We start from the raw sequence: 14,100 nt of genomic DNA on the forward strand, positions 1-14,100 counted from the left end.
AGGACACCCAACCTTGTCACTGAGGTGGAAATTACTGCAGTATGTTCTAAACTAAAAGACTTCCAACCGGGTGTGGTGGCGCACACCTTTAACCCCAGCACTCGGGAGGCTGTGAGTCTAAGGCCAACCTGGGATGACATAGTAAATTCCAGGTCAGCCTGAGCTAGAGTGAGCTCCAACCTAGAAAAAGCAAAAACAAGCAAAAAAGAAAAGAAAGAAAGACTTCCAAGAGAAGATGATCCTAGACCGGACTCTTGAAGAATAAATAGGAAAAAGACATGAAATCAATCAGGGAAGGAAACAAAACACTCCTACAATAAATGAACTTTTGTTTGTTTTGTTTTGTTTTGTTTTTCGAGGTAAGGTCATACTCTAGCTCAGGCTGACCTGGATTTCACTATGTAGTCTCAGGGTGGCCTGGAACTCACAGTGCTCCTCCTACCTCTGCTTCCCGAGTGCTGAGGTTAAAGGCATGCACCATCCCACCCAGCTTAATGAACTTTTTAACTTTACTAAACAACTGGATCCAGTTGTAACTCTATGGAGTCTCAGTTTGGCCTCGAACTCAGGCGATCCTCCTACCCCTGCCTCCCAAGTACTGGGATTAAAGGTGTGCGCCACCACACCCGGCTCATTTGTAACTCTTTTTTTTTTTAATTTTTTTTTTTGGTTTATTTTTATTTATTTATTTGAAAGCGACAGACAGAGAAAGAGGCAGATAGAGAGAGAGAGAGAATGGGTGCGCCAGGGCTTCCAGCCACTGCAGACGAATTCCAGATGCGTGCGCCCCCTTGTGCATCTGGCTAACGTGGGTCCTGGGGAATCGAGCCTCGAACTGGGGTCCTTAGGCTTCACAGGCAAGCGCTTAACCACTAAGCCATCTCTCCAGCCCCTCATTTGTAACTCTTAAGTGTAGACCTACAGAGCAATAAAATGATTACTTTGTTAATACATATTAGAAAACATCCTTTGGGGGCTGGAGAGATGGCTTAGGGATTAAGCGCTTGCCTGTGAAACCTAGGGACCCCAGTTTGAGGCTGGATTCCCCAGGACCCACATAAGCCAGATACACGTGGGGGCACACATCTGGAGTTTGTTGGCAGTGTCTGGAGGCCCTGGCGCGCCCATTCTCTCTCCCTCTCTCTCTCTCTGCCTCTTTCTGTCTGTCACTCTCAAATAAATAAATAAATAAAAATAAACAAAATAATGAAAAAGAAAACATTCTTTCACACACACGCACTTCACAGATACTCTTTTTCTTTTGATATTGGAAACCGATCCCAAGACCTCATGCATGCTAAGACTATACATGCTCTGCCACTGAGTTACATGCTCAGCCCTATAGAAGTTCATGAGTGAAAAGCTAAGTTCAGGTAACTCTCATCCCATGTCATTAAGTAGTGATTTAAATGTTAGTGTGAGGGCTCAGCAGGTAAGGTGCTTGCCTGCAAAGCCAAACAGCTCAGGTTTGACTCCCCAGGGTCCCACATAAAACCAGATGCACAAAGTGACGCATACATCTGGAGTTTGCAGCGGCTGGAGGCCCTGGTGTGCCTATTTCCTCTGCCTCTCTTCTCATCTCTTTCTTCTTGCGAGTAAGTAAATAAATAATAAAAGTAAAACAAGATGTTAGCATAAGTCTAACATGATGGTGCACACTTGTGATGTCAGCAGAGGCAGTATGACCACAGGTTTAAAATTTACCTGTACTACACAGAGAGTTCTGACCAGCTGGATTGCATAGCAAGATGCTGTTCATTATCCTTGTACAAAAGGACATAGGGCTGAATCATTGTTCATACAAAAGGAAGCAGAATATGAAATATTCATTTAGTAAAGAAAATTTAAGCCAGGCATGGTGGTGCACACCTTTAATCCCAGCCCTTGGAAGGCAGATGTAGGAGGATCTTGTGAGTTCAAGGCTACCCTGAGGCTACATAGTGAATTCTAGTTCAGCCTGGCTAGAGCAAAACCTTACCTCAAAAAAAAAAAAAAAAAAAAAAAAAAAAAAAAAAAAGTTTATCTTGAGCTGGGTGTGGTGGTGCACGCTTTTAATTCCAGCATTCCAGAGGCAGAGGTAGGGGTATCACCATGAGTCTAAGGCCACACTGAGACCACATAATGAATTCCAGGTCACCCTGGGCTAGAACAAGACCCTACATAGAAAAACCAAAAGACATAAATAAAATTAAAAATAAATAAATAAAAATAAAGTAGGACTACAGTAGCAATACATGAGGAAATTATTTTATGTTGTAAAATTAAAAGGTATTTATTCTTCTGCTAAATTAAACTTGCTTTAATGGAAAACTCTGTATAATTTTGTATTTAACCTTTAGGAAATGTATTTTGCTTGTGTCATTTTTACTAGTAGAGAAAAAACTAATACAGAAAGTCACACATTACAGTGCTGTTCTCTTTCTAGTTCTGAGTCAAAATCGTAAACGCTTAGAAGAGGGTGGGGTCTATTGAGCTGAGGTCCTGGAAAAAATGAAGACTAACTTAAGTGGAAACAAGTTTAATAAGTCACCACTAGACCCAAATGCACATTTATTTCATACTGCCTTCTGTTTTCTTTACAAGGGGATGAGAATTAAGAAAAGAACATAATTTTCTTTTTTTTCCCAATTTTCCCTCACCCATTATTAGCCAGGGTCAACTCAGTGAGCAGAATAAGCAAATAGACTTTATTGTTCCTTTAAGTTCCCAAATATTTGACTCTAGGAGACCAAAGTAAATTCACTTTCTTAGTACTATTTAATTAATTCAGAAAGAAGGAAAGAAACAAAGGATATCTTCCAGGCTTGTCACTTGAGCGATTGGTGGAAATGCCATTGACTGAAGGGGCGATAACTAGGTCAGGCTGGGAAAGGGTTGACCATGACCTCAAGGACTTGCCTAGCTCACTTGTCACTGGCCTGATTTTGAAGGCATCCTAACTTATCTTCTGCCTCCTCCACATATGGCGAAGGCCAGGTCTGGGGATGTTTGAAATGTAGAGTGGATGAGGAGAGAAGAAAACAGGAGACTGAGAGCTGGAGAAATGGTTCAGTGGTTAAGGCCCTTGCCTGCAAAGCCTAATGACCCAGGTTCGATTCCCTAGTACCCACATAAAGCCAAATGCCCAAAGTGCACATGCACATTACAGTGGCTAGCGGCTCTGGCGTGCCCACTCTGTCTTTCTGTCTCGGTCTCTTCTTGAAAATAAATAAATAAAATTAAAATTAAAAATAAGAAGTAGGAGACTGAAATAGGAAGGACTGTAAGTCATGGAAGGCAGTGCAAGGATGCAATTGTGCTGACTCATGGTCCTGGGTAAGGTGACACTGACTAATGGAAAATTATAAGGCTTATCTGCGAAGGGACTGCACCTGCCTCCTGCATTCTCAGACCTTCTCCTCATCCTCCCTTCCCCACAAAACTTCTGTGACTGCCACGAAACTGATGGTGGGGTGTATTCGTTATTCTTACTATGTTTCTGTCTTCCACGTGAAAGAGCACAGTCACAAAAGGCCTGTGGAGGTTGATGACCCACTTCCCAGTCCTAGGGAGGCTAAAGGCAGAAGGCTGGAGAATTGGAAACCAGCCTGGCCTCCACAGTGACACTATGTTGTGTCATCACAGCCTGGGTCCTGGCAGTCCTATCAAGTTAGGCTTGGCCACCTGCCCTCAGTAGTACAGTTAAACAAGCAAGGAATTGTGAAAAGGAAAAAAGAAAAAAAGAGAGAGAAAGAGATATAGTCCATGTGGCCACATTGGGAGGTTGGGGGGATCCCTCCTCCCACCCCCTTCCATCAACAGGGTCCTGACATGAGGTTTGGGTTTAGTTAGAGAGCAAGAAGTAAGCATGACTAAACACTCCAGGTATGGAATCTCCAGTATCACTTTCCCAGCTTCAGCCTCTCCTGCAAGGGTCTGATAAACTGTCAGCACTTTCAGGAGACAGTTTTCTCCCAGAATGAGATCCCTGAGACAACTCCCAATTTCTTGGGGTCCTTTTTTCAAAATCTGATAGCTAAGGGAGGGGCAAAAGTGTCCCAGCAGAATACCTACATTCTTGCCAGGACAGTTACAAGACACCATCTCAGCAAACAAGCAAGCAAAAAAGCTGAGCCTGGTAGCACATGCCTATAATCCCAGCACTTGGGAGATGGAGACAAGAAGGTGTTTAAGGCCACCCTTGACTACATAGAGAATTTGTTGCCAGCCTGAGCTATGTGAGACACTTTCTCCAAAAAAAATAAATAAATAAAAGGGCTGGAGGGATGGCTTAGCCATTAAGGCATTTGCCTGCAAAAGTCAAAGGACCCAGGTTGGATTCTCCAGGACCCACATTAGCCAGATGCACAAGGGGGCACAACAAGCCTCTGGAGTTGGCAGTGGCTGGAGGCCCTGGTGTGCCCATTCTCTCTCTCCCTCTTTCTCTGTTAAATAAATAAATAACAAAAAAAAACCTGAAAAAAAAAAGAGTAATGTATGTTAATAGTGTAAAGTTTGCAAAATTTATAAAAGTTCAAAAATGAAACCCAGGTCCACAACTGCAATATCGAGAGGTAACATTTCTAACTTTGGTATATACATATGTTCCCACTAAATAGGTGTGTATTACAAAATTGAGATCATGCTAGATGTACTTGTAGCCTGCTTTTTTCATTTAGAGATGAATGTCATCATCATTTCCCATCCCCATAAAGATTAATGTCTTCAAACAAGGTAGGGTCTCACTCTAGCCCAGGCTGACGTTGAATTCAATTAGATAAGAGCATAGGCATTGTTTTGCACGCGCTTGGTGTATGAGCTGGTAGACTATGTGCATGGCATGGTGTGTGCGGTCGGTGTACATCACCCGTGTGTGCATGTGGCGTCCCGCGTGCGTGCTTGAGGACAGCCGAGGGGAGCGTTGGGGGCCCTTCGCTTTGCTCATCTCATCTGGAGCTGCTGTCCATCGGGGAGCCCCAGCGATTCTCTGGTGTAGAAGTTAGAGGCCACCTCACTTGTCGGTCCTGCTCCCAGGTTTGAAGCAGGGTCGCTCTGTTGTGCGCCAGGCTAGCTGGCCCAGGAGCTTGGGGGACTTCTTCACCCCCGCCCTCCACCGCGCCGCAGGCGCTCTGGGATGACAGACGCGCTGCCGCTCAGGTCCGCGCGAGCCCTTCGCCCACTGAGCCATCCCACCAGACCTGAAGCGGTAACTCTTTCTTTATAAAGGTATTTTTTTTAATTTTGTTTACTTTTATTTATTTGAAAGTGATAGAGAGAGAAAGAGGCAGATAAGAGAGAGAGAATGGGCACGCCAGGGCCTCCAGCCACTGCGAACAAACTCCAGATGTGTGCGCCCCCTTGTGCATCTGGCTTACGTGGGTCCTGGGGAATCCAGCCTCGAACCAGGGTCCTTGGGCTTCACAAGCAAGTGCTTAACTGCTAAGCCATCTCTCCAGCCCTTAACGTATATATATATTTTTATTGACAACTTCTAAACTTACAAGCAATAACCCATGATAATGCCTTCCCCTCACCAACTTTCCCCTTCACAACTCCACTCTCCATCATATTCCCTCCCTCTCTGTTAGTGTCACTTTTATTTTGATATCATCATCTTTTTTTCCTATTATGAGGGTGTTGTGAAGGTATTGCTAGGCACTGTGAGATCATGGATATCGAGGCCAATTTCTGTCTGGACATTTGCATTGTAAGGAGCCCTACACTTCCTTTGGCTCTTATATTCTTTCTACCACCTCTTCTGCAATGGTCCCTGAGCCTTGGAGGGTGTAAGACATTTCAGTGCTGAGCACTCCTCTGTCAGTTCTTCTCAGCACTATGATGCCTTTTGGGTCATCCCAATGGTCACTGCCACCTGAAAAGAAAAGCTTCTCTAACCAAAAGTGAGAGTAGCATTAACATATGAATATGAACATTTAGTATAGTGCTTACAGGGCAGTTTGATGAGAACAGTTGGTTTCCCCCAGAGCAGACATGCCACTATTGCACCTTTTCGGTCATTTGGCCTGTCTGGCCATATTTGAGCTTTCAAGGGTCCACTGTTTTCACTGCTGGTGACTTCTGTCTCCCATAGGGCTGCATACAGTGCAGCTTTTCCAGCTTTCAGTCAGCTGGGCTGCAGGAAGGAGGTTTTCAGCTCCGCCCAGCTTGATTTCTCGGTGACCAGGCCTGTGAAGTCTGAAGAGGTGACTCTTGGCAATGGGCTCTTCCTTGTGTACAGGGATTCTATAAAGATGACTTAGTGGATAGCTTCAGTGTTAGATCTCTGATGCAAATCTTTCAAGTCACCTAAAAAGTTCTAATCTGGGCTGGAGAGGTAGCTCAGTAGTCAAAGGGTTCTTGCCTGCAAAGCCTGATGGCTGGGATTCTATTCTTCAGTTCCCATGTAAAGCCAGATGAACAAAGTGGCCCATGTGTCTGGGAGTTCATAGGCGGCAGCAGGAGGCCCTGGCTTGCTCACTCACTGTCCCCCCGCCATCTCTCAAATAAATAAATAAGTCATATATATATATATATTCAACATATATATACACATATATATACATATATATATGTGTGTGTGTATATGTATATGTATGTGTATATATAGATATATATATATTCTAAAAGCCAGGTATGGTGGTGAATGTCTTTAATCCCAGCTTTCTCGACAAAGGTAGGAGGACGTAGTGCCAGCCTGGTACTACAGAGTGAGTTACAGGTCACCCTGGGCTGGAGTGAGACCCTACTGCAAAAACAAATAAAAAAGTTCTAATCTACCTGGCGTGGTGGCACACACATTTAATCCCAGCACTCGGGAGGCAGAGGTAGGAGGATCACCGTGAGTTTGAGGCCACACTGAGACTACATAGTGAATTCCAGATCAGCCTGGGCTAGAGTGAGACCCTACCTCAAAAAAAAAAAAAAAAAAAAAGTTCTAGTTTTCCAAACTCCATTAAAAAGGCATCTAAAACTGGGCGTGGTGGCGCACGCCTTTAATCCCAGCACTCGGGAGGCAGAGGTAGGAGGATCGCTGTGAGTTCAAGGCCAGCCTGAGACTCCAGAGTGAATTTCAGGTCATCCTGGGCTAGAGTGAGACCCTACCTCAAAAAAACAAACAAACAAACAAAAAAAAGCATCTAAGACTTCTGGTTAAGATGGCAGCATAGGAACCAAGCCAAAGCAGACAAGGGGAGAAAAAGCAAAAATAAAATAAAATAAAATAAAACAACAAAATACATTCTTCTACTGAACAGTGAGGAGTATAAGAAATTACCAACGCAGCAGAGAAGGAGGAGAGATCCAGAGCGTCCAGAGCCCATGCAGGCAGGCAGAAGCGGCTCCAGCAACGCCACCAGGTCCACCGGGCCACAGCGGCCAGGCTCGGCTTGAGCCACAGGAAAAGCCAGGTGAGGGGATTCTCCACTCACACCGGAGCTTTCCGCAAACTCAAGAAACGTGAAGGGAGAACCACAGTGAACAACAGAGGAAACTATCAAACATACAAACCAAAGAAAAAATATTGAAAGCATTTAGAAAAATCAAGTTACCTACAAAGGCAAGCCTATCAGGATCATATCAAATTATTCAACACAAACTTTGAAAGCCAGAAGGGCTTGGAGTGATGTATTCTAAGTTCTGAAAGATGACAACTGTCAACCCAGATTACTTTATCCTGCAAAGCTATCCATTCAGATAGACAGAGAAATAAGGACATTCCACAACACAAGCAGGCTAAAGGAATATATGAAGACAAAACTAGATCTACAGAAAATACTGGAAAGAATACTCCATGCTGAAGAGAAAGAAAAGCACACACATAAGGAACCTGGAAAAAACAAACCATACTCAAATACACAAGAGAGCAAAGGTAGAACTGGAAGAACTACAAAAAAAATGGCAAAAATAAATACATACCTTTCAATAATATCTCTTTTTTTTTTTTTTTTTTTTTTTTTTTTTTTTGGTTTTTCAAGGTAGGGTTTCACTCTAGCCCAGGCTGACCTGCAGTTCACTATGGAGTCTCAGGGTGGCCTCGAACTCACAGTGATCCTCCTACCTCTGCCTCCCAAGTGCTGGGATTAAAGGCGTGCACCACCACACCCGGCTCAATAATATCTCTTAATAATATCTCTCAACAGCCTCAGTGCCCCAACCAAAAGACATAGTTTGCAGACTGGATTAGAAAGCAGGATCCTATGCCAGGCATGGTGGCACACACCTTTAATCCCAGCACTCAGGAGGCAGAGGTAGGAGGAGCTCCATAAGTTCGAGGCCACCCTGAGACTCCATAGTGAATTCCAGGTCAGCCTGGGCTAGAGTGAGACCCTACCTTGAAAAAAAACAAAACAAAACAAAACAAAAAAAGCAGGATCCTTCAATTTGTTGCCTCTAAGAAACTCACCTATCTACAAAGGATGGATACTATCTTAGGGTGAAAGGTTGGAAAACGGTGTTTCAAGAAAATGGGCCTACAAAACAAGCAGGGGTTGCTGTCCTAATATCTGACAAGGTAGACTTCAATCCAACATTAGTTAGAAAAGATAAGGAAGGTCACTCTATATTGATTAAAGGCACACTCCAACAGGAGGACATTATAGTCCTAAACATATATGCACCTAACATGGGGGCTTCCAACTTCATCCAACAAATGCTATTAGACCTAAGGTCCCAGATAACACCAAACTCAGTAGTAGTGGGTGACTTCAACATCCCACTCTCATCAATTGACAGGTCATCCCAGGAAAAAATAAACAGAGAGGCATCTGGATTAAATGAGGTCACAGAAGAAATGGACCTAACAGATATATACAGGATATTTCATCCAAATGCTGCAGAATATATATTCTTTTCGGCAGCACATGGAACATTCTCTAAAATAGACCAAATACAAATACAGGAAAATTGAAATAATTCCTTAAATTCTATCTTATTACAATGGAATCAAACTACAAATCAATACCAAGAAAAGCTATAGAGCATACACTAAATCATGGAAACTAAACAATACACTACTAAATGATGAATGGGTCAATGAAGAAATCAAGAAGGAAATCAAAAAATTCAGAGAGTCGGCCCGCCTGCCCGCCGGGGAGGAGCCAGCAAAGCTGTCATGAGTCGCTTTAAGTTCATTGATATTGGCATCAACCTGACAGATCCTATGTTCAGAGGAATTTATAGGGGGACACAAAAGCATCAAGATGACTTACAAGATGTAATAGAAAGAGCTGTCCAGATTGGTGGTAAAAAGTTTATGATTACAGTTGGAAATCTACAAGACAGTAGAGATGCACTGCAGTTGGCACACACAAATGGTACCTCATTGCTTTTACCAAAACAAAATATGAATTAAGTAATTTTGAAGAAGTCTTTCTCAAAACTGCTTCAGACATGTTTTTCAGTACAGTTGGATGTCATCCTACAAGATGCGATGAATTTGAACAGAATAACCCTGATCATTACTTGAAGGAACTGCTAACCCTTGCTGAGAACAACAAGGGCGAAGTTGTGGCCGTAGGGGAGTGTGGACTCGATTTTGATCGACTTCAGTTTTGTCCCAGAGACACTCAGCTCAAATATTTTGAAAAACAATTTGAACTGTCAGAACAAACAAAATTACCCATGTTTCTTCATTGTCGAAACTCACATGCTGAATTTTTGGACATAATGAGAAGAAACAGAGATCGGTGTGTGGGTGGTGTGGTGCATTCGTTTGATGGCACCAAGGAAGCAGCCGCCACTTTGATTGACCTGGACCTTTACATAGGGTTTAATGGTTGCTCACTGAAAACTGAAGCTAATTTGGAAGTTTTGAAATCAATACCTAGTGAAAAATTAATGATAGAGACAGATGCACCTTGGTGTGGAGTTAAAAGTACACATGTTGGATCAAAATATATAAAAACTTCATTTCCTACCAAAAAGAAATGGGAACATGGGTACTGTTTAAAAGATAGAAATGAACCCTGCCACATAATTCAAATACTGGAAGTTATGGCTGCAGTGAGAGAAGAGGATCCGCTGGAATTAGCCAACACACTATATAACAACACCATTAAAGTGTTTTTTTCCTGACTTGAAAAAAAAAAAAAAATTCAGAGAATCAAATGATAATGAGAACACAACATACCAAAACCTTTGGGAATCAATGAAGGCAGTCCTAAGAGGGAAATTTATGGCTTTAAGTGCCTTTCTTAAGAAATTAGAAAGGTCTCAAAAAGCATCTAAGACTAAACACTGGTGGTGCACGCCTTTAATCCCAGCACTGAGAAGGCAGAGGTAGGAGGATAGTTGTGAATTTGAGGCCACCCTGAGACCACATAATGAATTCCAAGTCAGACTGGGCTAGAGTGAAACCCTAACTCGAAAACCCCAAAACCAAAAAAACAAAACAAAACAAAAGACTGAACACAACAAACTGATACCAATTCCTGCTCTGCCTGCTCAGCAACCACTTGGGTCTACTTCCTGTCTGCCATTTTTATGGGTAATAAAAGGAGAGACGCTGTACAAAGTTCACACCAGAACTATAAAGGATGGTCTGTGAATTCCATCCTGCCTAGTGCAGCACACTCATTCCCTCTTTCTATCTCTCTGCTTGCACCTAGACCCTTTCCCCAAAGACATTCCCCTAACTGCATTTCATTCCCAATCTCGCTGATACATCCTTTTGTTCCCTGGCTATCCATATAGAACCATCCCAACTTCATTTGCAGTGAACCCCATTCTCGGTTATATCCTGGTAACTTTTTTTTTTTTTTAATTACTGAGAAGCCTTCAGGACCTACCTGGGAGCTATGGGAATCAAAAGTTCTGGTTAACAATAATTTAGTCTTCATCCTTACTCCTCATCCTTCCCACCCACCCAACCCCCCAAAATAAAACCTGCCTTTGCAGCCCGTGCACTGTGATCTCTTTCTGCTGGGTTCAGTGCACCATGGCAACTAGAGAAGACACAGGTAGTGTTGACACAGTCCCCATCTCTATTTACAAAATCTCTTTGTGGAGCGTGCAAAGTGTCCCCTTTCCCTCACAGCTGCACCTGTCAACGCTGCTCTAATCAGCAGCAGTGAGCTGGAAGGTCGGAAGCCATTTCTGATGGGGCAGGTACCCATCAAACTGGTTTGACTGCCTGAAGATGACTGATTACCTTAGTTTTTTAGCAAGAAAAGAAAAAGAAAACACTTACAAAATAACACCAGCTTGGATTTCCCAAGCAAGGCTGAAACTGAAGTTGGGAACTTAGAGCTACTAATAAACTTCACTCTTTTTTTTTTTCATTCAGTATTTTATCGATAACATCAAAATGATAATTTTTCTCAATGTTGTATAAATATCATACGAAGTGATATTTTATATTTATTAAAGCAATCATTCGTAAAAGGCACTTTTAATGTTTATAATATAATTAACCAATAATTCAGGAAAAATTTATTTTTTAAAAATCTTCTTTTGTTTTGTTTTGTTTTTTGAGATAGGGTCTCACTCTAGCCCAGGCTGACCTGGAATTCACAATGAAGTGTCAGGGTGGCCTTAAATTCATGGTGATCCTCCTATTTCTGCCTCCTGAGTGCTGGGATTAAAGGCATGCACTACCATGCCCAGCTAAAATCTTGTATTTATTTATTCGCAAGCAGAGAAATAAAGAGAAAGAGAGGCAGACAGACAAGACAGAAAGAGAATAGGTGTGCCAGGGCTTCCAGCTGCTGCAAACAAAATCAGGACATAGGAGCCACATTGTGTACCTGACTTTACGTGGGTACTAGGGAATGGACCCCAGGTTGTTGGGCTTTGCAAGCAAGTGCCTCAACCACTGAGTCATCTCTCTAGCCCTTTTATTTGTTTTTAATTGGTGTACAACATAAGGAACTTCCTTATGGTATTTTCATACAAACTTTCAGTTGGTTCTCCAACTCCCAGAAATCTCCCTCATCTCCCTGACCCTCTCCCCATCTGTATCTGCTCTGAATCATTTTAGAGCTGCCTGTGGAAACAGTTCTGCCAGGTGCAATGTTCTGAACTGCACAAATTCTATCATATCCTTTTAGAATTAAACATGCAGACAATTGCCACTAAATCAATGAAAAACATGACTCTCCAGAGTCAAATGAAAGGTGCTGAGTCAAATGAAAGGGGAGGGATGTTTGCTCCTTCAACTTAAATGCTGGCATTTAGAATGCTTAAATATGTGGCCCCTATTTCTTCCCTCTTTTTTTTTTTTTTTTCTTTTTGATTTATTTGAGATACGATCTCATGTAACCCAGGCTGACATTGAACTTGTTACATAGCCAAGGCCTCCACCTCCAAGTACTGGTATTACAGACATGCAGCATGCCTGGTCCCTATATTTCAAATATGAAGAAAGGAGAGTTTAGTTCTATTTGTAGCCCTCCTTATTACATTCTCTTTTCCCATTCTGTCTCACTAGCTTCATTTGTAAAATAGAGCTAATAATACTTATTAGAGAGGGCTGTTCTGAGGATCAAGTGAGATAAATTTCACTAGGTAAAGCAATCATTCTTAAAAGGCACTTTTTTTAAATTTTATTTTATTTATTTGGTTTTTTGAGGTAGGGTCTCACTCTGGCCCAGGCTGACCTGGAATTCACTATGGAGTCTCAGGGTGGCCTCGAACTCACAGCGATCCTCCTACCTCTGCCTCCTGAGTGCTGGGATTAAAGGTGTGCACCACCACACCCGACTCATTAATAGGCACTTTTAATGCTTATAATATAATGAACCAATAATGCAGGAAAAACATTTTGTCTTTAAGAGTCATTCAAACTTTATAACTTAGTTTTCTTCTTACTCAATCCATGTTGCATTAGCAATAAATCCACTCATACTTGGAACGTCATCCAAATTCTTATCTTCAAGCCTTTTTTTTTTCATTTATTTTTTAATTTTTTAATTTTTATTAACATTTTCCATGATTATAAAATATATCCCATGGTAATTCCCTCCCTCCCCACCCCCACACTTTCCCATTTGAAATTCCATTCTCCATCATATTACCTCCCCATTACAATCCAAGCCTTTTTTTTTTTTTCCTTGGTTTTTCAAGGTAGGATCTCGCTCTAGCCCAGGCTGACCTGGAATTCACTATGTAGTCTAATTTATGGTGATCCTCCTACCTCTGCCTCTTGAGTGCTGGGATTAAAGGCATGCGCCACCATGCCCATTTCAAGGTCATTTTTATTTTTTTATTTTATTTTTTTATTTGAGAGGGATAGACACAGAGAGAAAGACAGATAGAGGGAGAGAGAGAGAATGGGCACGCCAGGGCCTCCAGCCTCTGCAAACGAACTCCAGACGCGTGCTCCCCCTTGTGCATCTGGCTAACGTGGGTCCTGGGGAATCGAGCCTCGAACCGGGGTCCTTAGGCTTCACAGGCAAGCACTTAACTGGTAAGCCATCTTTCCAGCCCTCAAGGTCATTTTAACGGCCCCTTTCTCTTCATATTTACCAAACACTATTTAAGCTTTTGTTTTTGTTGTTTGTTTTTATTTATTTATTTGAAAGCGACAGTCAGTCAGAGAGAAAGAGGCAGAGAGAGAGAGAGGCACATGCGAGAGAATGGTGCAAACGAACTCCAGATGCGTGCCCCCCCCTTGTGCATCTGGATTACGTGGGTCCTGGAGAATCGAGCCTCCAACCAGGATCCTTAGGCTTCACAGACAAGCACTTAACCGCTAAGCCATCTCTCCAGCCCTAAGCTTTTTTTTTTTTTTTTTTTTTTAAGTTTTATTTATTTGAGAGAGAGAAGGAGAGACAAAGAGGCAGATAGAGAATGGGCAAGTCAGGGTCTTCAGCCCCTGCAAACAAAGTCCAGATGCATGCATCACCTTGAGCATCTGTTTTATATGAGTTCTGGGGAGTTGAAGCTGGGTCCTTTGGCTTTATAGGGAAGCACCTTAACCACTAAACCATTTCTCCAGCCTTAAGCTTATTTTTTGCCTTTATTCTGCTTGAAGCTTGAATTACCTCTTTAACAAACTCTGTCCTCCACACCACTGTGCATTCCAGGAGTCTTTTTTTTTTTTTTTTCTGCATGTAGTATGCTTTCCATAGAAGTTTGTATTGGAGAAAAAGAAGCAAAGGCTGAATATAGACTCTGTTGTGGGCC

General features: G+C 42.4%; 1 protein-coding gene across 1 annotated transcript; it reads left to right on the forward strand.

The window, feature by feature from the left end:
* Window positions 1–9,086: 9,086 nt before the first annotated feature.
* On the forward strand, window positions 9,087–10,051 carry LOC101593492 (putative deoxyribonuclease TATDN1). The gene is made up of 2 exons (XM_045131540.1): window positions 9,087–9,290; window positions 9,365–10,051. The coding sequence occupies exons 1-2, from the start codon at window positions 9,089–9,091 to the stop codon at window positions 10,048–10,050; spliced, it is 888 nt and encodes a 295-aa protein (XP_044987475.1). The 5' UTR covers window positions 9,087–9,088; the 3' UTR covers window position 10,051.
* Window positions 10,052–14,100: the final 4,049 nt, after the last annotated feature.

The sequence above is a fragment of the Jaculus jaculus genome, chromosome 12 (genome assembly GCF_020740685.1).
Source record: "Jaculus jaculus isolate mJacJac1 chromosome 12, mJacJac1.mat.Y.cur, whole genome shotgun sequence".
Taxonomy (NCBI): domain Eukaryota; kingdom Metazoa; phylum Chordata; class Mammalia; order Rodentia; family Dipodidae; genus Jaculus; species Jaculus jaculus.